The 24,296-nt window shown below is 35.3% G+C and overlaps 1 protein-coding gene across 1 annotated transcript; it reads left to right on the forward strand.

Annotated features, from left to right (window-relative positions):
* On the forward strand, positions 1 to 23,694 carry LOC129922249 (macrophage mannose receptor 1-like). The gene is made up of 7 exons (XM_056007385.1): positions 1 to 199; positions 3,209 to 3,738; positions 7,733 to 7,874; positions 12,251 to 12,354; positions 20,618 to 20,719; positions 23,127 to 23,442; positions 23,484 to 23,694. Exons 2-6 carry the CDS (start codon positions 3,678 to 3,680, stop codon positions 23,312 to 23,314), a joined length of 597 nt encoding a protein of 198 aa, XP_055863360.1. The 5' UTR covers positions 1 to 199; positions 3,209 to 3,677; the 3' UTR covers positions 23,315 to 23,442; positions 23,484 to 23,694.
* Positions 23,695 to 24,296: the final 602 nt, after the last annotated feature.

Here is a 24,296-nt window from a genome sequence, read left to right on the forward strand (position 1 = left end):
TGAAGTGTGACGAAGGCAAGACGAAGTCTTTAGGCAGCACGCGTTGACCAAACTAAGAGTCTATTAAACAAGTTGTATTTTTTTTTCTTTATATACATTTCTGTTCACCTCTGTGATTGACCAGCATAGGAATAACATTTAGTATTGAGGCAAGCTTTAAAAGCGTGAGTCTTTTGCAAATAAGATTATTTGAAAAAAAGTAAGTATGTACATTCTTTAAGTAGGCTATAGCAGTATACAATAAATAAGACATAATAAATTATTATATAAATCAATTAATTAAAGTGGTGATTGGATTTATTTACTAATTAAAATAAATTAGTTCTCAACCACACGTCTTTTTTTTTTTTTTTTTTTTTTTTTTTTTTTAATTCCTCCTATTTAAACAGATGGACTCTGGATGGACGGGTACTTCGAAAACAGCTTTAACTATTTTCCTATTTTTATATAGGCCTAATCTTTGGGGGAAAAAATACTTTATTGACCACGCAGTGAAAACTCTGGTTAGTCAGTTATTGCCAAATTGTATAACTGAATCTTAAAATTCAATTTGGTTTACTTTCTTTTAACGTATGAGGACGGCTTGTGCGGGAATTCTCGCACTTGACTCCACTGTTTCTTTGTATTCAGTAAAGAGTTTAAATAAACAAATAGACGTTTATGAACATTTTGCTACCGTTTTATGTAGCTGGACTATAATGTTAACATAAGAACTTGATTACAAAAAGCTCACTACAAGGATATATATTATAATAAATAATGAACAGGGCCGGCCCTAACTAATGCGGGGTCTTATGCGAAACGAATTGAGCGGGCCCAGTCTGGGCAGGGATAAGGATAATAATAAGTGAACATTTTGTAATAGACAATAAATTTGTCTTTGCATTACACTTGTATTAAATGAAAGTTGGCCATGTCTTTTTTCTTATCGCTTGTAGGAATAGCGTTTTCCATATTGAATGAAACCCTAAAATGACAATTGTGTCTATTTTTCAGGAAAGTTTATGAGTTTTCAGTAAATTTCCAGAGCTTTTTCGTATATTTTGCAATTTCAGGATATTTCCAGGAGTTCCTGGAAAATCGCAAGAACCCTGTTATATGTTATAATGATTTGTTTCATTTAATAATTTACACCTAGAATTAGCTCTGGGCATACTGCGATCGCATAGGTTGCAATGGCCTAAGACCGGCCCTAATAAAGAAGCAATACAAAAAAAAAATAGAGTGAGAAATTATAGACAACCATCATCTTCTTAAACAAGGAATGGATTAAACAAATTTTTTATGTTACCTATGGAGGACAACTGTATCCCGAAAGTCATCATTTTTGGTCAACTTGTGACTGGCTCTGGATAAAATGGTCGTCCCCAACGCCGAAATGTGTATGCGGGACCTCAAAGTAGTGACCATTGATGCTGACTACTGGGAAGTAGGCATAGTCCTAGACCGCACTACGTGGAGAGAGATGATGACAAAGAAAGCTATGGACAGCGAAAAGGCATTGGCGTTTGCTCTGGAAAGATTACCAAACGAAACATTTTGGCACCAAAGTGAATGTCACCTTAATCTGCGTTAAATAATGACCCGGTTGCCTCTCAAGAACAGGGCTCCACAGTCTCATGACAGCTCCACAGTCTCATGACAGCTCCACAGTCTCATGACAGCTCCACAGTCTCATGACAGCTCCACAGTCTCATGACATTCTGATGACCATATAGGCGTTCTAGGACTGAAGGAAGCAAACAACATTTTACATTTGTTTCTTCGAACTGCGCTCAATCGATAGAAGCGCTAAATGTTTATCACCTTCGACTTTCTCGAAAACATGTTTGCCATGAATTCTATTGAATTTCAATATCCAGTCAAAGAAAGCACCTTTCATTGACCCCACTCAACGAAACAAGTAAGATAGGCGACAATATATCATATATAGCCATTTCTTTTAATGCGACACACACGCAAAGAAGTCAGAGGCTAAATTTTTTTTTTACAAAGTAATTTATGTATGCCGAAACTCTGTGATTAAATTGGGCTATTTGGTTAATTCCCAGAGTAAAATTTAGGCCTATTTATCTGGTATAGAACGTACGCACCACGTGCCGGCTTTGCATGCTTACTTTGTGAATGTTGGCTAATTTAATAATACCCACATGAAATTAGCACCTTTTAAAAATGGATTTGTGGCTTAGTGAAAAAAAAACAACAACGCTTGGCTACATAACAAAGATGTATGAGTTCGGATCCGGACTCAAACTAAGCTGTGTTTGCTGAGTACCTGTGTGTAATCACTAAATGAACTCTTTATGTTGTGTTTGTTCTATTTATGTGTATGTTTCTGTTGCGTTGTCTGTATACGAGAAAAGAGTCCTTGTAATCACAACAAATTTCCATATGGATCAATAAAGCAGTCTTAGTCTTAGTCAGCACTAAACCTTCTCCCCCCCCCCCCCGCCCCCCCGACGTGCCCACAAAAGAGATCGGACCATAGCGCTGAGCGTGTTTGTAGCCTTAGAGTTGCGCTACACAAAAGTAAGGGACAAAATAACATAAGGAGAAATTAAATTGGGGCTATATACTACTGCCTCCTAAAATAACAGATTTAGGTCTAAATGTAGTTACTAAATGTAGTTCCTCTGTTGAGGTTGGTCATGGAGCGTTACCGAGGTTGCTCTTCAAACTTGCAAAATACGTAATTTAAAACATTGCATTTTACTTTCATAGTCCTAAGACTTCATTTATTCGTTATTATATTCTTTGTTTTTAAAGTAACGTCTGTAATAGATAAGATATGAAAAAGAAGAATTTATTCTTGACAAATTGATTTCTTCTTCTTCTTCATCGTTCTCATTGTTATGTTGTAGTGTAGATTGATTTCATTCTATTCTTTCTTTGAATCACGAAACCGAATGAGCCTACCGTATTGAAATTAAAATCTAAAATATTATAATTTTCTCATTTTTTTTTAATTTGTGAAGAATTATTTATTTTATCTTTACTTTCAATATTTTTTTTTAAACATTGACATTTAAAGGTTGGCTTGCCTATTACGAGAGAAGGGGTGGTTAACGCTTTCTTTTATTATCATGTCACGTGCAGTCGTGACCAGACCATCCTGTCATCGACCTTCAACACGTTAAAAATATTATTATTTTTTTGTAATTCACGGAGAAATTTGTTTTGAATTTAGTGTTCAATGTATTTATTACAGGTTGATGGGTGATCGATTGATTGTGAGGCCAGTCTCGGGTAGACGTGTTCTAGCTGGTGTGGTTCGATTACTTGAAGGCTTACACTTGACAGAACATTGAGAACAAGATTTGGAGATATTTACATTTTTAATTAAAATTGCAAACGAGTTTATTTTTGGCTTACACTTGTTTAGGACAATTTAAATCAAGCAACAATATACGAAATTTGCTTAGTCTTATCAACCATAACAACAACAACAAAACCATAAAATCTCAATAACAACTACAACAAAAACTTTTAGAATCTGAACATCAATAACAAGAAAAACTAATTGACACTCAACAAACACATTGGATAAATTAATAGTCGGGACTTATTCAAATGGAGAACAAAAAAGAAAATCGATTCATCAAAACTGATCAGATGTGATTTCTGCTTGTGAAGTTCAGTTGCTGAGTGTTGTTCCTACAAAGGTTGATGCGAGGGAAATGGTTGCTTCAAGTGATATTATTCTTATAGCATTTGTTTGTTCGTTCAACGGCGTACTCAGTAAGTAGAGAAACTTTTATTTTGTTTGTTTTTTTGTCATTTGTTTAATTTATACCATTTTTGTCATTGTTTGGTTAATATTTCGTCAAAAGCAAAATTAGTATTTGGTCAACAGGTACTATTTGGTCAACAAGTACTATTTGGTAGTATTGTTTTACTTCTTAAGTTAAAATTTTATAATTGCTCCAAACAATGTACTTTACAAATAATGTTCTGCTGGTGGCCGGCGTAGGGGGTTTCCTACGGTATGGGGGATAACAGCATGCAAATAAAAAAAAAGGATTTTCTTTTGGCAAGCTTAAAGGAGGGCTGTGTAACAGTGGCCATTTCAATTTCCCTCTCAGACCTTGCGATCTATAGGGCAGATGATGTAACGAGGGTGTCATGTGGTCAGCACAACGACCAACCACCTTTATTTTCCCAAACTAATTTTAGTTACCCATTAGATCCCAAAGATCCCGAAATTAAAAATGCCAGTTTTCTCCAGGATTCGAACCCGAGACCTTGGTTCGGAAGCCAAGCACTTTACCGCTCAGCCACCGCACCTCCTAGATGATATGACAGCAAATTACCTCTGAAAGAGTCAGCCTGGATAGGTCTCGAATAGGTCTCGGGACAAATATTCGAGACACAAAGACCTTGTCAAAGACTCGCGCAGACGACGATAAGAGAACTTAAATAGACCCCCCCCCCAAGGAGGATAATGACTTTGTCTGCATCATCTGTCGCAACAAGTACAGGTCAATAATGGGTCTGTATTGGCACGTGAAATGCTAACTCTTCGTTAATATTAGGAATAGAAAACATTGACTTACTATTTTGAAACATTTATAAAAAAAAGGTAACACAACAGATTGGTTAAATAGGTCTACGCGTGTCCAGGAATAGGGTAAATGATTGGTTTTCCTACATGGACTCCAAGCTGTGAATGATTGGGTTTCCTACATGGACTCACAGCTGTGAATAGCAAGACTTTTTTGGTGTATCCGCTGTACAAACTACGGAAGTAGGGGGGGGGGGGCTATTGATAAGCAAAGTTTTAATTTAAAAAAAAAACATAAAATATTTGAAAACGATTTGTTAAATCTTCCATTATATCACCACCACATTTCTTTATATCATTCTCTTCTTTATTTCATTGCTGAATGTCGTTGCTTAAAGAACGTAAATGGAATCTTAAAAATGTAAATGTAAACTGTGATGAACTTTTAGTTTGAACATTTCCAATTCTAAAAATTAATCTTTCATTATTAATATCATGTGCCAACTAGAATTATGTTAGAAATGCACATGGTCAGTAATGTATTATGTACTGTTTTCTAGTTTAACTAATTTAAAACTTCAAGGGTTTGTTTGGTTTTTAAAAATGGTTTCCTCAAAAGGGGTATATTATGATAATTTATTTCAACACCTGGGTATTTTTGAGTTTCTAGTCTGTGTAACTGGTTCACATTAAATATGATAAGTAGTCTGTATTAATTTTCGTTTAATTACCCAGATTGTAAAGTGTTTTTTTTTTCTATTAAATAATTACACTCTTAACATTACTAAGTAAAATGATTTACATAAACTTTAGGAGCGCTTTAATTAACACATTACTTCCACGGGAGTAAGTCATCAATGATGTTTAGTGAAGGACATAAACTTTAGGAGCGCTTTAATTAACACATTACTTCTACGGGAGTAAGTCATCAATGATGTTTAGTGAAGGACAGAAATGAAGAGTATAAGAATACCTAATGTCTTTACTAAAGAAGTGCTAAACTAAGGGTTAAACGTTGAAGAAAGTGCTGAGATCTTGACAAATTTATAAGATATTTAGAAGTGCTAACATTTGAAAAGTGCTGCGATATGCCTGAATAGGGTAATGAGTTGGTTGCTAAGTAAAATATGAATATCGAGTGAGAGATCATGAACTGTTTAACTTAGTATCGAAAGAGCTAAATACATTTCCGATATTGCTAAATAAAAGTTTTAGGAATGTAATTAAAATGCTAATATACTTAAACAGTGCTAAAACAGAGGTACAGAGAGTGCTAAATATAACCAATGTGCTATTCTGGGTTAAAAGTGCTGCGATATTGATTTCTATTTGCAAGCACTTTAAAAAAGAAAAAGGCACACTGTGACCTACGAATGACAAGCCCGTTTCTCGACAAAGTATTGTTGCAAAATGGGAGAGAAGAAATAATTCCGTGTTAAGTGTTTTTACTTCCCTTTGTCCTGTTGCAACGGTGGGGTGGGAAAAATCGAGAAACTAGCAGCAGTTGAAATGTTGACGCAGCCCACTGCTTCATTTAGCTCGTCACTTTGGAAGCGTTGACCCAAAATTTAACAAGGAAAAACAAAAAAAATGTAATAATAGCAAACATGTTGTCAGCATTGACCATTTAGAAAAAATGGGATTTTCACGCTACAAGTTGATCACAGTAATCTGCTTTTTGTTTACATTTTGATTTTTTTTTTTAAATCCCGTTAACGTTCTTTAAGCAATGAAATGCAATTAGAGAGAAAAAGAAGAGAAAGTGATAGGAAGAAATGTGTTGGGGAAATAATATTACCCTAAGGAATAACGTAAGAACATGAAATGTGGAAGATTAAAAACGTAGTTTGAAATGAACACAAAACAAAACAATTTCAAGGACGCCATATTGAAAGATCATTGTTCCCAACGAAATACTAGAAATGACTTTGTGCTTCAAGCGAAAGAGTTTAGAAATGTATAGTGCGGAAAGAGTGCACAAAAGAATGATGTGATATCACTACTTCCGTAATCAAAGTTTAGAAACCTGGTTATTTATGGGATCGTCTCCATGTATGAAAGCCCTCACTATTTGTGTAAAGTAAAATAGTCATACCTAAAATATTTGTGGGGTGGACGGTGGTGGAGGAGGGACCAACTTTCCCTTCTTTTTTTACATCTAAGAAACGCCCCTGGGGGCGTGGCTTTTAAAAAGTATGACCAACTTTTCTATTTGAATCAGGTTTTTTGAAAAGTTCTATGAAAACATTAGCATGTGATAAAAACAGCAACAAACTGAATGGTCCATAATCCATAGCTACTTGCTACTTGTGTTTACAAAAAACAACAAAAAAAAACAAAGAAAGAAACGAAACAAAAACAACAATAACATTAAGGGCTCGTCACCATTATGGGACAACAATGTTAGTTGCCGCTATCGCTGTCTGATTGCTTTGAAATAAAAGTACATTTTCACATTAGAGCAACAATTTGTGTTGGTCTCCGCCACAACTGGAGTTCATGGGAATAAATGTATAAATACAAAAGTTGATCGTGTCCCTATTTAGTCAACGAACACAAACGACTTAGTTAGAACGATACAAGGAAAACAAAACAAATGACATATGCAAACATAAACAAATAAATGACATATGCAAACATAAACAAATAAATGACATATGCAAACATAAACAAATAAATGACATATGCAAACATAAACAAACAAATGACATATGCAAACATAAACAAATAAATGACATATGCAAACATAAACAAACAAATGACATATGCAAACACAAACAAATAAATGACATATGCAAACATAAACAAATAAATGACATATGCAAACACAAACAAATAAATGACATATGCAAACATAAACAAACTAATGACATATGCAAACATAAACAAACAAATGACATATGCAAACATAAAGAAATAAATGACATATGCAAACATAATCAAAACAAATGACATATGCAACATAAACAAATAAATGACATATGCAAACATAAAAAACAAATGACATATGCAAACATAAACAAACAAATGACATATGCAAACATAAACAAACAAATGACATATGCAAACATAAACAAACAAATGACATATGCAAACAAAAACAAACAAATGACATATGCAAACATAAAAAAAATAAATGACATATGCAAACATAAAAAATAAATAAATTATACAATAAAAAAAAAGAAAAATGTGTACCCATCTGACTAACCAAAGTTCTGTCCCTTCCAGGTGCTAAGTACATCTTCTTTGAACAGAAGGCTACCTGGTATGAGGCCAAAAGTATTTGCCAGAATCATGGCCATATGTTAGCCAAAGTTGATTCAGCAGATGACCAACAGTTAATAAATGACTCACAGATTTGGAAAAAAGGGTAGGTCAGTGGAGAACCGAATATAGAGAGTGTTATCATTAGCCAGTGCATTATTTCTCATGCTTTTATTATAGACCCCATCGCCCGACCTAAAGTCATAGATTCGCAACTCCTGGATAGGAGGTCTGGAGGAGCGCCTTGTTATATATCTATACTTGGATTGGCTTACAAAGAATGCGTTCCCGTCAGAATCTGGCGAAAAGTGTTTTCCTTGCATGCTATGCTTCAAAGCATGTATTCTCCTTGCGTATGTAACTCAGTATTCCTTCTGGTCCAGATGAGGTACATTGAGAAGCGGTTTGGCCGAGAATAAATTCAAGGCACATGGAGCTCCTGTACATTTGTGATGGGCTTAGTCGTCCAATGCATCATCGGGTTCAGCGAAACGCCTTGTAAGCCCTACCAAGACCTGGTGGTCACAGATTAAAAAAAAAGCTTTTAACGATTTTCCTAGAAATTATACAGTTTAAATATATATTTGAGAAAAAAAATTACTAATTGGCCCCAGTGTGAAAAATCTGATTTGAGCGTTACAATTTTCGAAAATATTGGCCTAATCATCTTAAAATTAAATTTGGTCTATATTGAACACCTTTCAATGAGAATTCCTGTATGCATTCAGTAAAAAGTTTAGTTAAAAAAATAGATGTTCATAAACATTTTGCGTTACAACTTATGTAGAAATCATAAGCTGGAGGGCTAGAATTCATTTGTGACAATATACATATGTGCATGGCACTAATGGCTTACACAACTTATCAGTACACACTATCGATCTATCTCTAAATAGATCAAGTATTATAGTCTAGACTACTGTCTTTTAATGTTTCCAAGTCTGGATCAATGTCACCAAACTAGAATTTTCTAAACTCTGAGTAGATTCATAGATGGGCGAATCCAGGATTTTTTCAAAAAGGGGGGATTGGGGCGTGTTTTTTTCCCCTCCTTTTATTGTATCTATCTGTCATTAATTGATAAAAGTATTATGCCGTTATATCAACTCATTAGCTTCATTGATAAAAAAAAATAATTTTTGTTACTTGCTCATGGGGTGAAACATGAAATGTTTGAAATAAAGAACGTTTTGAATCATTAATGTTGCCATCGCCTCTAACGTATAGGCCTACGGTTTAATCAGTTCTACTTAGATGATAGAACCGTGTCACTTTCTTGATTTAATTATTGTATTACAGTGTTAATAACATTCTCTTGTACTTCATTAAAACTCAACTATTGATTTAACTACAATAAAATTATCGTTAAAAAAGCTAACTAAAAACAAAACGCCTTCGCCCCCTCATACTGCGCCCTGCTTCAATTTCTAGGAAATGCTTAGCTCGTATTATATGCCTGCTGTTGACGGCCGTTGACTTGTAGCACCAAACTGCAGGTAGACACCTAAACCTCTGTATGAGTATTATATTATATTAACGTAAAATCGGAAATAACTTGAAGAACTTCTTTGTGACAAAGCTAAATAGAACTTTCATTACAATAGAGACAAATTTTAACTTAAACTGAAATAAATAAATGTAGTAGACTTTAGAAATAATATAAAAATGGTATATTGAACAAAATCTAACTACAAAAAAAAAAAACAAAAACAAACACGGCTTTTCACTCTGGCATTCTGGAGTCGTTTGTCTTAACCAAGACAGCTGATTATGTATCATTTACACTACGTAGCCGCCAGCCAATCACTAACCTCTTTCCGTCGTCACCATAGAAAAAACAAAACACACACACACACACACGCGCGCACGTGTGTAAACATTTTTTTTTACTGTCGTCTGCAGTCTGACAAGAGCACTGGATTTAGGATTTTCTTCTTAAAGCAATTAACACGCATGAGATGCATTTTTATTTTTTTTGTTTTGAAAACTTTCATTACTTAGGAAATATTTGTGAAACACACTGAAGCATATGTGGATCAAGCGGACACAATTAACAAATGATCCCCCCTTTCTTACATAGGATATACACAGTATTCTAACACTTCCCAACACCTGTCATTGGCAATGATTGTCCAACATTGATTGACATTTAAAAATAATCTATTGATTTTTTTTTAAAAGCGAAGACTTGTACATAGCATCTTTTTTTTTTTTTTAAAGCCTCCAACCCTGACAGTTGTAAATTATTTTATTTTATTTTATTTTTCTACATTGAATCTTGGACACGGTACGTTGACATTATAAGATCATCGATCCTTTGAATTTCCTTAAGCTTTGCCACAAGTGAATTTTAAATTCTCCGCATCTTTGTAGTTGTTTTTATACATATAAGAAGAGCTACCCTTTGATACGGAATACGGTCAAAGAGTATTGATTGAGTAACGGTGGCTTATTTTTCTCTAAGGTGTCTGTAACAAATGTCACAAATCGTATAAATGAAAAAGAGCCCAGATCATTTAAGTAAAGGAGTGAGAATTAAAAGGATGTTTATGAAACTGGATGATCTCATTGTAGTGGGCCTACTCCTGTTTCCTGGAAGGATTCAAATCAATACCATGGTTAATGAAAAAACAACAGTACTAAAGGCGGCTAAAGCTAAAGTTTTGATTGGATGATGCTAACTCAAATATTACAATAAATATAATGGAGACATTTCAACGAGGACAGTGTCAGGGTGGGTTTTGCAGGTCTAGGGTATGACTTATTATGCCGGGTTCCCCACCCCAACGATGGTTATTAGGTTCCTGCCGGGGTTGTAATTTGGCCGGGCTCGTCTGCCCTGACATCCCGGACAGTTTATTTAATACGTAGATAATATTGACAATACGTTAACTTATATCAGTTAAATAACAATAATGTAAATGCAACAATTTAATGAATAAATAATGCAACAGGACATGACAGATGAATACGGGTTTGGTAACTAGTATTATACATGGTCAAATACAAACAAGCAGCTTATTAAAAATAACATAGCACACCTTAATCTAAGTGTCACAGTTCGATCAGGGCTCGCGAAGCCCACACACAAACATTTACAATGCCTTGGATGCACGGACCACACCAAATCAGGCTGACTATCACTGAGTCCCAAGCCTGCGTCCCTAAACAAGAAAAATACGCATCCCTTGAGATCGCCATTCACAAGATCATAGGACCAACGAATCTAGAGCTACACCACGAAGAATCAAGTCAAATAAACTAACTTACCCAATACTGGGGAAGAAAACAACAAAGAAAACTCCAACAAAAGATCAGCCATCAGCAAAGCGCGTCCTTAGGAACTAGAGCGCACAAACCATTATGGTGCACAAAAGAGAAACATCACACAAGAAGCAACTCTAGACGCGTACGACATACAGGTGTTTATTTACAAGACATCACAGACACATAATAATAAGGTCTGCTTTTAGCACAGCTTCTCCATAAGTCACTAGGGCTGAACCCCGTTTTCTCTTCTGATGTCCACATTCCGACAGAAGAAGTAGCTGATATATTCGTATGGCTTTTTTCAGTCTGTCAGTCCGTCTGTCATGTGACGTGGCATCGAGCTATTGGTCTAAACTGCCCACAGGTCATGACGTTGCAGGTCAGTGTTGAGGCCTTCTATATCGAATGGTCTACGGTTTCATTCACTGACCACATGACTAGATTGACACAGCGACATCATCATCTCCTTTGAACTAACGACGTCTGTAATTTAAAAGAGAAGAAGTTTTTTCCCTTTTATACGCTTTCTATTTTCTAAAAAAAGTATTTTTTTTTATTATACTTTGAAAAATATAACGGTCTGACTAGAAATTGCCAAAGACGTCCAATTAGCTTGTTCCCTTTGAATATACATTAACTGTCAAAAAGATATATCTTAAAGTATGAACGAGTATAGTTGTTTTTGTTTTCATTCAGAACGCCTTTCATCTTGTTAAACATTCTGACCGTGCAATTGAAAATTGGTGCACAAATCTTCAAAATTCAATAGATTCTCTCTATAGGCTTAATCTTATGAATACACCATTAGGTACAGCAACAAAATAATCACATTTTGTTATCTATTTAAAGCCGTCATAAAGTGAGATTAGTGTTTCCCCCCAGCGGAAGATGTTTACTGCCATCTGCCAGTACTGTCCAAGTTTAGCTCCCTTTGACAGGAACATTGAGACACGCTAGGGTCTCAGAAACGATAAATCATATTCAGGTCGATTGCAACACTCGTTTGAACTTGCAGACGTCCTACTTTTTATTTTATTTAGATCGAGATGAAGTAAACTGAAAAACTCAAATAAACTTAAATAAACACAGCTAGGAAATGACTGATGACCTTTTTAATGAGGGAAAGGGTCATTTTTTTAAACCAAATTTTATTTTAATGTATCAGACAATGTGATCAGAGACCACTTTCTAATGAAATTCTTTCTTCCATAGAAACATTTGGATTGGCTTACAAAGGATGCGTTCTGAAGAAAATTTCACCATCTGGGTAGATTCTTCCCCTTTACAATACGATAACTGGGCAGAAGGATTTCCAGGTATGTCCATTCAATTTTCTAGTCTGTATTTGGTATATGCTTTAAATGCTGTCTTTGTCTTTTAGACTGGATTAGACCAAAATGCTTTAAATGCTGTCTTTGTCTTTTAGACTGGATTAGACCAAATTGCTTTAAATTCTGTCTTTGTCTTTTAGACTGGATTAGACCAAAATGCTTTAAATGCTGTCTTTGTCTTTTAAACTGGATTAGACCAAAATGCTTTAAATGCTGTCTTTGTCTTTTAGACTGGATTAGACCAAAATGCTTTAAATGTTGTCTTTGTCTTTTAGACTGGATTAGACCAAATTGCTTTAAATGCTGTCTTTGTCTTTTAGACTGGATTAGACCAAAATGCTTTAAATGCTGTCTTTGTCTTTTAGACTGGATTAGACCAAAATGCTTTAAATGATGTCTTTGTCTTTTAGACTGGATTAGACCAAAATGCTTTAAATGCTGTCTTTGTCTTTTAGACTGGATTAGACCAAAATGCTTTAAATGTTGTCTTTGTCTTTTAGACTGGATTAGACCAAATTGCTTTAAATGCTGTCTTTGTCTTTTAGACTGGATAAGACCAAAATGCTTTAAATGCTGTCTTTGTCTTTTAGACTGGATTAGACCAAAATGCTTTAAATGCTGTCTTTGTCTTTTAGACCGGATTAGACCAAAATGCTTTAAATGTTGTCTTTGTCTTTTAGACTGGATTAGACCAAATTGCTTTAAATGCTGTCTTTGTCTTTTAGACTGGATAAGACCAAAATGCTTTAAATGCTGTCTTTGTCTTTTAGACTGGATTAGACCAAAATGCTTTAAATGCTGTCTTTGTCTTTTAGACTGGATTAGACCAAAATGCTTTAAATGTTGTCTTTGTCTTTTAGACTGGATTAGACCAAATTGCTTTAAATGCTGTCTTTGTCTTTTAGACTGGATAAGACCAAAATGCTTTAAATGCTGTCTTTGTCTTTTAGACTGGATTAGACCAAAATGCTTTAAATGCTGTCTTTGTCTTTTAGACCGGATTAGACCAAAATGCTTTAAATGTTGTCTTTGTCTTTTAGACTGGATTAGACCAAATCGCTTTAAATGCTGTCTTTGTCTTTTAGACTGGATAAGACCAAAATGCTTTAAATGCTGTCTTTGTCTTTTAGACTGGATTAGACCAAAATGCTTTAAATGCTGTCTTTGTCTTTTAGACTGGATTAGACCAAAATGCTTTAAATGTTGTCTTTGTCTTTTAGACTGGATTAGACCAAATTGCTTTAAATGCTGTCTTTGTCTTTTAGACTGGATAAGACCAAAATGCTTTAAATGCTGTCTTTGTCTTTTAGACTGGATTAGACCAAAATGCTTTAAATGCTGTCTTTGTCTTTTAGACCGGATTAGACCAAAATGCTTTAAATGTTGTCTTTGTCTTTTAGACTGGATTAGACCAAATTGCTTTAAATGCTGTCTTTGTCTTTTAGACTGGATAAGACCAAAATGCATTAAATGCTGTCTTTGTCTTTTAGACTGGATTAGACCAAAATGCTTTAAATGCTGTCTTTGTCTTTTAGACCGGATTAGACCAAAATGCTTTAAATGTTGTCTTTGTCTTTTAGACTGGATTAGACCAAATTGCTTTAAATGCTGTCTTTGTCTTTTAGACTGGATTAGACCAAAATGCTTTAAATGCTGTCTTTGTCTTTTAGACTGGATTAGACCAAAATGCTTTAAATGTTGTCTTTGTCTTTTAGACTGGATTAGACCAAATTGCTTTAAATGCTGTCTTTGTCTTTTAGACTGGATAAGACCAAAATGCTTTAAATGCTGTCTTTGTCTTTTAGACTGGATTAGACCAAAATGCTTTAAATGCTGTCTTTGTCTTTTAGACCGGATTAGACCAAAATGCTTTAAATGTTGTCTTTGTCTTTTAGACTGGATTAGACCAAATTGCTTTAAATGCTGTCTTTGTCTTTTAGACTGGATAAGACCAAAATGCTTTAAATGCTGTCTTTGTCTTTTAGACTGGATTAGGCCAAAATGCTTTAAATGCTGTCTTTGTCTTTTAGACCGGATTAGACCAAAATGCTTTAAATGTTGTCTTTGTCTTTTAGACTGGATTAGACCAAATTGCTTTAAATGCTGTCTTTGTCTTTTAGACTGGATTAAACCAAAATGCTTTAAATGCTGTCTTTGTCTTTTAGACTGGATTAGACCAAAATGCTTTAAATGCTGTCTTTGTCTTTTAGACTGGATTAGACCAAATTGCTTTAAATGCTGTCTTTGTCTTTTAGACTGGATTAGACCAAAATGCTTTAAATGCTGTCTTTGTCTTTTAGACTGGATTAGACCAAAATGCTTTAAATGCTGTCTTTGTCTTTTAGACTGGATTAGACCAAATTGCTTTAAATGCTGTCTTTGTCTTTTAGACTGGATTAGACCAAAATGCTTTAAATGTTGTCTTTGTCTTTTAGACTGGATTAGACCAAAATGCTTTAAATGCTGTCTTTGTCTTTTAGACTGGATTAAACCAAAATGCTTTAAATGCTGTCTTTGTCTTTTAGACTGGATTAGACCAAAATGCTTTAAATGCTGTCTTTGTCTTTTAGACTGGATTAGACCAAAATGCTTTAAATGCTGTCTTTGTCATTTTAGACTGGATTAGACCAAAGTGGACAACACAACTAGAGCAGAAACTATGCAGTCAAAGTTAGCGTTGCATCATTGCGTCGTGATTTCAAACAGATACACATTTTTTTGGTCTAAATTTGGAACATTCAGTGGCGTGGCTAGGGATTTGAGACCCGGGGTTGACCTCTTAAGGGGTCCTTGCAATTTTAAGATTCGACATCATGAAATGATATAATGGCGTAATATTTAAAATTTAATGTAAAAACAAATATCGGACACTCATTTGGGGGCCTCCCTTAAGTGGAAGCTTGGGGGAATTTTCTAATTCGGACCCCCCTCCGCCACACTTGCTACGCCACTGAGAACATTCTAAACTAGCACCTAACCCCTTGCCATGAACATCATTTCTCAAGCTATTGGTCTAAGTCAGTGGTCTTCAACCTTTTTTGGCCTACCGCCCCCTTTTCGAATTTTTTCTTTTAAAAAATCCGCCAGCGCCCCCCTCTAAGAAAAACATTAATAAAGAAGCGTGAGAAGGCAAATTTGAACAAAATATCATCTATCCATTAATTTCTATGCTGTCAATAACACTTATCCCGCTTGGGAGACGACCGCATGCCAAAGGCGATTGTTGTGAACTCCTTGGCCTATGACTGACGAGCTTTGAGGAGGACTGAGTTACAGAGGTGCCCCCCTTCCATGTGAGCGCTATAAAGATTTATTCAGGCGCTATTTCGCTCTCACTGGCATAGAGGAAAGTACCTGGCAGCATTCTCTGGCAGCAGATAGTCTCTGATAGAAACAGCTCGAGAGCTCTTACAAAAACTGCGGGACAAACATTTGATACTCAAAGAAAAGCCATTATTGAAGACAGTTGCAAAAGACGGAAAGAAAACTTAAATAGAACACCAGCATACAACGGCTTTGTCTGCACAAATTTCGGGAAAATATGTAGGTCGCAGTTGGGTTAGCGTAGTTATGTGAAACACTGGACTCAGACGTAATCTTCGGAATTAAAGGCAAAAACAGACAATATTATCATTATACAAAAATTATGTAAAATAATTTGCAGTGATTACACAAAATTAATTATAAAGAATTTCTTTCAAATCCTAAGAATAGTCTCCGTTTAATTTTTTGAATATTAGGGCCTACTGCTTTTAGGTTTAATTGTAAATTTAGTTTTATTTTTTAATATAAATATTATTATTGCTGAATTCACTACAAAAAGAAATCAAGCTAATGGGAACCTTGTGCCTGCTGCAGTCTGATAATATTAGAAATTTCAAGCTTTTAATTAGTCAAAGCAAGGCGAAGGTCTCCTCTAGTCGCTACATCCAGTCTATTTCTTTGCTTATTCATTAACTTTGTTACGCACTAAATTAGGTTAACCATGTATGTTTACTGAAAAGCTAAAACATAATTCCAATTTCGACCACAGTTTTGGAATTTTACTGAAACATTTAAATGCAGCCACATCTCTGTTGTGCCTCCAGGGGCGTAGCTAGGAATTTCCATTATTTTGGGGGCCAGGGGGCTTGACATCCTTAGGGGCCGCTGCATTTTGCGTAATATTTAATTTAATTAATTAAAAAAGCACTAATTTGGGCCTCCCTTAAATGGGGGCCCGGGGGATTTTCAAATTTCCCCCCTCACCCCACTCTAGCTGAGCCACTGTGGGCCTTCTATGTTTACATTCTTTTTACTGAAGACATAGTTTTGTAAATCTATTTTTTTCATGCAATTCAATTTGAACATCAGTAATAGATGTTTAATAATTGTCATTTATATATTTTTTTTTAAATTTTAGAAGCGAATCTTAATTTCTTCATAGAGCATTGTTATGTGAATTGCATAGGTAGGCTATCGGTGTCCTTGGGCAGTAATTCATTTGTCAACAAACAAGTTATGTGAGAGTGTAAAACTCTTTAAAATAGATTTAATATCTCGATAAAAGAGAAAATGATATTATCAAAGTCAATCTTTCCTAGCAGTCCGAGGTTGGTTTCATTCATTTGTGTGAGATGCCTACCATGTAAAACATTTTTTAGCCTGCTTTAAGTCATCGCCAACCGTTTCTCAAAAAAAATTATTTAAGAGATTTTTAAAAAACGAGCCATAACAATTAACAAACCCCTTTCCAAATCCAGCGAACTTCAGTTTACAACAAGAGTCTAACACCATTTTCATCATTTGTTTCACAAAACTGTTGAAAGATGCTCTTATTTTCGGCATGGGTTTGTATTTTATTTACAGTTTTATAATTAGATTCAAATAGAAATGAAATTGCGTGCTAAACATTTCTTGTGTATCATAACTCACAATGTGAATAGTGAATAGATCTGTTCTTTATTCTTATCTATGAAGTCATTGTAGCGTCCAACCACTGATGGTTTCCTATATGTCCTCATAAGCTACATAACTAGACAATTTTGAAATAAAATTTCATCTCTTACAGAAAAAAAGTCTTTTTGTGTAACATGTTTTTAAAAAAATTTAGTTATAATCAATTTTTCAACAATATCATAAGAATTTTTAAAAAGCTATGCATTTTTCTAAGAAGCCACTAAAACATATCCTGCTTTGCAGTTTTTTGTTTTTAATATTGTTTTAATTGTAGATTTTTATAATTGTTCATGAATATTCTTAAATTCTTTTTGGATATCGCTATATGTTCGTGAAGCCAACTTGGTTTCATAACCTCATCTGAAAATGCCATCAAAGTAGAACTTACTTTTTTTCTAGTGGCAATTCACTAAATCTCAAGGAAATATTACATGACATACCAGTGAGTTTTCGTGACAACATTTTATCAATGTTTTTTGTTTTTAAAAAGTTAAATTATTTTATTAAATTTTACCTTTAATGTTTTTTGCAATTAACATTTACATATCAATATATTAACATATGTAGATAAAATAAACTATAACCTAAAAGGCGTATTACCTACTTTGTTAATCAAATCTTAAACGTTTATAAGCGCGAGATCCAAGGACAATAAATACTCCCCAATCATAGCAAGAGTAAGAATCTAAAAAAAGAAAATAGGATTCCCGAACTAAATTTCTAACGCTGTTACTGTTCTTAAATTAGAAGCAAGTTAACTATAATGTGTCTATATTTAGTTTCCCAGCTTTAATGTTGAAGAATTTTTTAATTTGTTTTGTTTCAGAGCACCTTTAGTTTCTTCTTTCCCCATTTATGCCCAGCGCCCCCTTACCGCCCCATTTTGTGCCCAGCGCCCCCCTACCGCCCCTTTGGCTCTCAGCGCCCCCCAAAATCTTGAAAACGCCCCCTAGGGGGCGATATCGCCCCCGTTGAAGACCACTGGTCTAAGTCTTAAGAACGTTGAAAATGTTCTACTAGGCAAAGTACAACGTAGAAGAAAGCAAGAGAGAAAACAACAACAACGACAGATTGTTGATTAGTTCATTTACTGTTGAAGTGATGACGTTGTGTAGAAACATGCAAGCATAGCACTTGATTGTTCAAACGGAGGAGTTTTGGGCCTCTCATTGCCCTCACTCAAACGGAGGAGTTTTGGGCCTCTCATTGCCCTCACTCAAACGGAGGAGTTTTGGGCCTCTCATTGCCCTCACTCAAACGGAGTTAAATGGTGATGATGATTATGATGTAGATGTTTTTAATCGAGTTTAACGAGTGGCACCGACCAATCGCTGACTGGGTGGCGTATAAAGACTGAAATTGTATTAAATACATAAATTATAAAAATAAAAAACGAGATATACTTTACAATATACTTTACAAAGTACAAAAGGAAACATTAATCGTATACACTGAGTTCATATTAGACATTTATACATAAAACACTGAACCATAATCTTCAAATACAAAAACAAAATTGTTTGTAAAATGTTTTGTAAAATGTTTTTAAAATGTTTTTAAAATGTCTTACATGTTTCGGATGTTCCTTCAGAGTTGAAGATAATTACTTCCTAGTCAAAACCTCCCGCAGGACGACGGGGGATGGGAGCGGGTAGGGTTTGAACCGGGACCATCGATAAATCTGAACGACAGTCCAGCGTGCAAACCGCACGACCAGGCAGCCATCCTGACCAGGCAGCCATCACATAAAATACTTAGAAAGACACAAAGATAAAGGCACATTCCTCGTCCTATATGCTAGGACAAATTTTTACAAATGTTCCTTCTTCCATAGTGCTATTAGAGCATGGAATGGGTTGCCTAAACTAGCCAGGAAAACCAGTGACTTGGCAGAATTTAGGTCATTGGTTAATATGCATGACTGAATGCATGACGCATAGGACGTAATCATCTTCTTTTTTGAAGTAACGTCTGTATTATATAAGATAAGAAGACAGACAGTAACACGCTCCATCACTTAAGTAGCTAGGAAAAGACGGATCAGCGTTGCGGTCAGGACGGGTTAGCGAGCCTTTCTTGAAACAGTCTTACATGCTCTCCACCTGCAATACATTGTTCGTTAGAACTTGCTGTCACTCTGGAGGCAGTGTTCTATCCCAGGTAGCCTGTCTTACGGATGTCTCCACGGAGTGACACGATGAGACCTGGAATGTACCCGCGTGTGAAGATGACCAGATCCTTCCGGAAGTCCCTGAAAATATATTTATATAAAAACAACTATGCGGTTCGTTGTACGAAAGAAAGTTCTTATTAGAACTATATAACAGTCCAGAAATATCATTTTAGGAGACTCTATCGTTGTCATTGATCATGAGTGTTTGTATGTATTTAATTTAACCAAAGTTAAACCTTCCTACTATTCATATGATTAGGGCGATTGATTTATGTTTTATGTGAATTTTGCTTTTCAATTGACTTAATTATTTTATTGAGTTGAGTTTGAAAATATTAAATTCTAGAAAAAAAATGGATTCTACACTGTTTCTTCCGTATGTTTTATATCGAGGCACCTCCGAACCTACTTTCTAAGACAAAAGGTCTAATTGATAGTGTGAACAATACAATTCTCAAAATAATAGTCTGAACACATTTGAACACGTTATTTCTTCCACTTTCCATTCTTAGAGTTGAAACTTTGCACATCTATTCATTGTCCATACAAAAATGAATCAACAAAAAAAAATAACTATTAATAATTATTTTATACCGCAAAATGTAAATAAATATTATAGTATTGAGAAATATAGTAAATGTGCAGTTCTTTCCCTTAAATAATCTAAGTTTTATTTATCAATTTTTCTTTATTCTTTTGCTAGTTTTAAATTGTTTCTTTAGTGTTTATTTGATACTATTAAGGCATACACGAAATTGGGAGATTCTTAAGGCTGAAACATATTTATTTTAAAAATTACATTTTACATTTAAATTTTCCAAAAAATATTATATAGATTTTATCCCCCACTGTATTGCAATAGAAAACATTGGCTTCAATAATAATAATTTATTTACTTTTGGTTCTTCTATACCGGTACGTCTACAGGTTTCAATAAAACAGTGTATACAAATATTCGAATTTTTAAATTTACTGAAAAGAAAAAAAAGTTAACAAATTAGTCAATAAATTTACTGGTAATTATTTATTTTGTTTGAGACCAACAAGGAAAATAAATCCTTAAATATTCACATAAATATAACTAAATATCTACATCTACATCTTTTTTCTACATCTCGTGTGTTGTGTGTGACTCAGGCCATGATCCTGGCTTTAACTGTGGACGAGTCATCCCTGAAGACAATACCTGGGAGTCAGCTGAATGTTCCACCCAAGAGACGTTTCTTTGTCAAAGAACTGGTACTATTATTAAATCATATTAACTGGTTTTAATTTTCTTTTACATTAAAATTCCATTTCACTTCAAAACTCGAATTGTACATTAAATTTGACAATCTTTATTAACAACATGGCCTAAATTGTGTCGATGTGGCACAAACAAACAAAAACCCAATCCCTCTTGATAAAGAATAATTTCGTTACTTAATTTGTCTTAGTTTTATATCAAACTAATAGTTTCAAATGTTTACACCTTTTACGCCTTTGTGTGTATATGTGGTGTCTGTCTGTCTGTCTGTATGTCTCTCTCTCTCTCTCTCTCTTTCTCTCTCTCTCTCTCTCTCTCTCTCTCTCTATATATATATATATATATATATATATATATATATATATTATAGATCTTGACAAGAAGAATCTATTTTGAATTTACTAGCTTATTAATACCATTAAAAACATAAATCGAACATAAATAACTACAATGTTTTAAACATTTGAGAGATTTAATTGTATAATATTAATAATAAGGCTTGTCTTCGAGTCCGAAGATTAGTGAGGAATGCAGTATTTCCCGTGGCTGCGCAGCCCCAGCTATGACCTACATATTTTGCCACATCCAGGGCAAACATAACCATTGTCTGCAGGTGGTCGATTTAGATTTTCTTTTCGCCGTCTGCCTTTGTCCTCGATAGCGCATTTTCTTTTGGTCTCAAATGTGTATCCCGCAGCCTTTGTGAGTGACCTCCAACTGTCTCGTTCTAAAGCCGCATGCAACCAGGTGCTCTCTGCTATGTCAGCTAAGGAAAGTTGACGCCTAAGCTGGTCTTGAAGTCTTGCAGACGATCAACCAGGTGACGCTATTCATGCAGAAAGTAGCGGACGGCTTCCAATGGGGCAACACGAATCGACCTGGTCAGTCGACGCTAGCGGTATTTATCGATCTCAAACAAGCCCATGACAAGGTATGGAGGCCCGGTTTGTTTCTTAAGCTCATGACTCTAGGTGTGGGTTCTCATATGCTGAGGTGGATTAACAATTTCCTCAGGGAGCGAACGGTGCAGACACGAGTTGGTAAACAGGTGTCTAGGAAACTTCCACTGGAGCAGGGCGTGTCGCAAGGTTCGGTACTCAGTTGTTCACGTTTTCTTGTGTTCATCAACGACTTACCGGCTCTCTTGAAATGCCAGAAGCTTCTGTTTGCAGACGACAACGTGTTGTGGGAGTCGGGGAGAGATCGCCATCAGCTCATCGGCACTCTCCAGCAAGCATTGACTACGGTATCCTGCTACGCCAGACTGTGGGGCCTCGAGGTGAACCACTCGAAGTCAGTTTACTCTTGGTTTACGTCAGGACGTGATATAGTGAAGGAACCAGTTTAGATATGGATGGACGGCAAGATTCTGGCATGGGACAAAAAGCTAAAGTATCTCGGGATCATCCTCAATCAGATATTGACCTTGTGCGACCATCTCCAGAGGTTGAACATCGTCAAGAAGCTAGCTGGAACGAAAATGGGGAGGGAAGGCGGGTGTGCTGAGATCACTGTACATGGGTGCAGTTAGGTCTCACATGGACTACAGTCTACCTGTTCAGGTCTGGGCGTCGCTAACGTCTCTAGCGAATCTAGACTCTGTTCAGAATCAAGCCATTAGACTCATCTGTGGTACGTTTCGCACAACTCCAATAACCGCCGGCGAGATTATGGCCAACGTGCCGCCGTGTAATTTCTGATCAAACTGTTGACTTCATTCGTTCAGTATTCTGAGTGGTCACTCCCGTAGTGTTTTCTCTCTCTCTCTCATACACACACACACACACACACACTCTTACACAAAGCGCTATTTAAAGCCCAATCTGAACATCCTCTTCATGAACTCAAAATAAATGTATCTTCTACTAATGATCTTTCTGAGGGAGTTCCTTTTTTAAAAAAATAAAGTATTCATATTTCATAAATATGCTTATAGATGTAAACTTTTTTTTTTTTTAAACAAAAAAACCTGTAAATAAAACTATTCCTAAAAGATGTTTGGTGAAATGTAAGTGAAATTAATTATGAACCTATTCAAAAGCTGTTTGTTACCTACAAACTCTCCTGGTAAATCCTAGGTAAATGATTATTACACTGCATTATCCTTTGTAATGTTTGTTAATGTTAAAAACTCTTTGCGGAGAACTGTCCTCTGAAATAAAAACCACACTGCTTTGTTCTTTTATGTTGTTGTTTTAAATCAGTTTTGAACATATGTACAATTATAGATTGTGGAAAACAAAAAAAAAGAAACATCGCGAATCACAATGATCACATTTCAATAACGAATTGACTTTTGTATTTCTATTAGTATTTATAATTATCGTTTTATATGTATCTCTCAAACGTATATAGATCTATTTCTTTATTGTCTATAACTTTGTGTACTACTTTCTCCAGTGTACCATCCACCAAACATTGTAACCATGGAGACGAAGATTAAAGGACTGCTGTTAGGGGCTTTCCTCGTCGGGGGCATGGTGGTATTCCTGTGTTTGCTGCTTCAGATGACCTGCTGCAGAATTCGGGCGCTGGATCGAATCAAGCAGAACTTGAATAACGAAACTGACAAGACTCCCATCATCTAGATCAGTGCTTTCCAACCTACGACCCGGGGGCCATATCCAGCAAGTGACGCGGTGCTATAAGACACCTCGACATTTTTTTAACCCTCGTGCACAGAAATCATAAACTTGGTTCCGATGGACTCAACTTTGTGTGTGTGCGTGAATAAGGCCCCAGTGAAATGCGTGTCAGATGTGTGTGTGCGTGAATAAGGCCCCAGTGAAATGCGTGTCGGATATGTGTGTGGCCCTCGCGCTGAATAAGGTTGGGAACCACTGATCTAGATTTATTATTTGAAGAGTGACTATCAAAACAGAGGAGTTCTCTAATTTGTATTAGTTCATTATTGTCATTTTAATATCATTTTAAGTGTTTATAATAAATATGTTTGTTTGTTGTCAAACCTTGTTTTGTGTTAGAAACTCTGCTGAAGATTAGGCAAAAATGTTTCATACAATGCATAACCAAAAAAAAAAATAGTATCTTCAGTTTATTACGCTGACATTCTACATGCCAGTTGAGCACAGTATGCCGATATTATTGTTCTCAAGCAAGGAGATCACATTCAATAGTTTAAATTAGAATCTGTTGAGTGGAGGCGGGATGTGCAGTGAATAGAATACTAGTATTTATTGTTAAATTTTCCTCTAAATATTTCTTACCTAAAAATACGATAAAAAAAAGTTTCTTGTTGGCGTCTGCGATTGTTTGTACTATACGTTTTTATGTTTATTTTAAAAGAATATTTGTTGCAGACGTTAACGATTATAAACAATCTGATCCCCAGGCCTCACATCTAATGAGACTAAATTATAAACAATCTGATCCCTAGGCTGCACATCTAATGAGAATAAATTATAAACAATCTGATCCCTAGGCTGCACATCTAATGAGACTAAATTATAAACAATCTGATCCCCAGGCTGCACATCTAATGAGACTAAATTATAAACAATCTGATCCCCAGGCTGCACATCTAATGAGACTAAATTATAAACAATCTGA

The sequence above is a fragment of the Biomphalaria glabrata genome, chromosome 13 (genome assembly GCF_947242115.1).
Source record: "Biomphalaria glabrata chromosome 13, xgBioGlab47.1, whole genome shotgun sequence".
NCBI lineage: Eukaryota > Metazoa > Mollusca > Gastropoda > Planorbidae > Biomphalaria > Biomphalaria glabrata.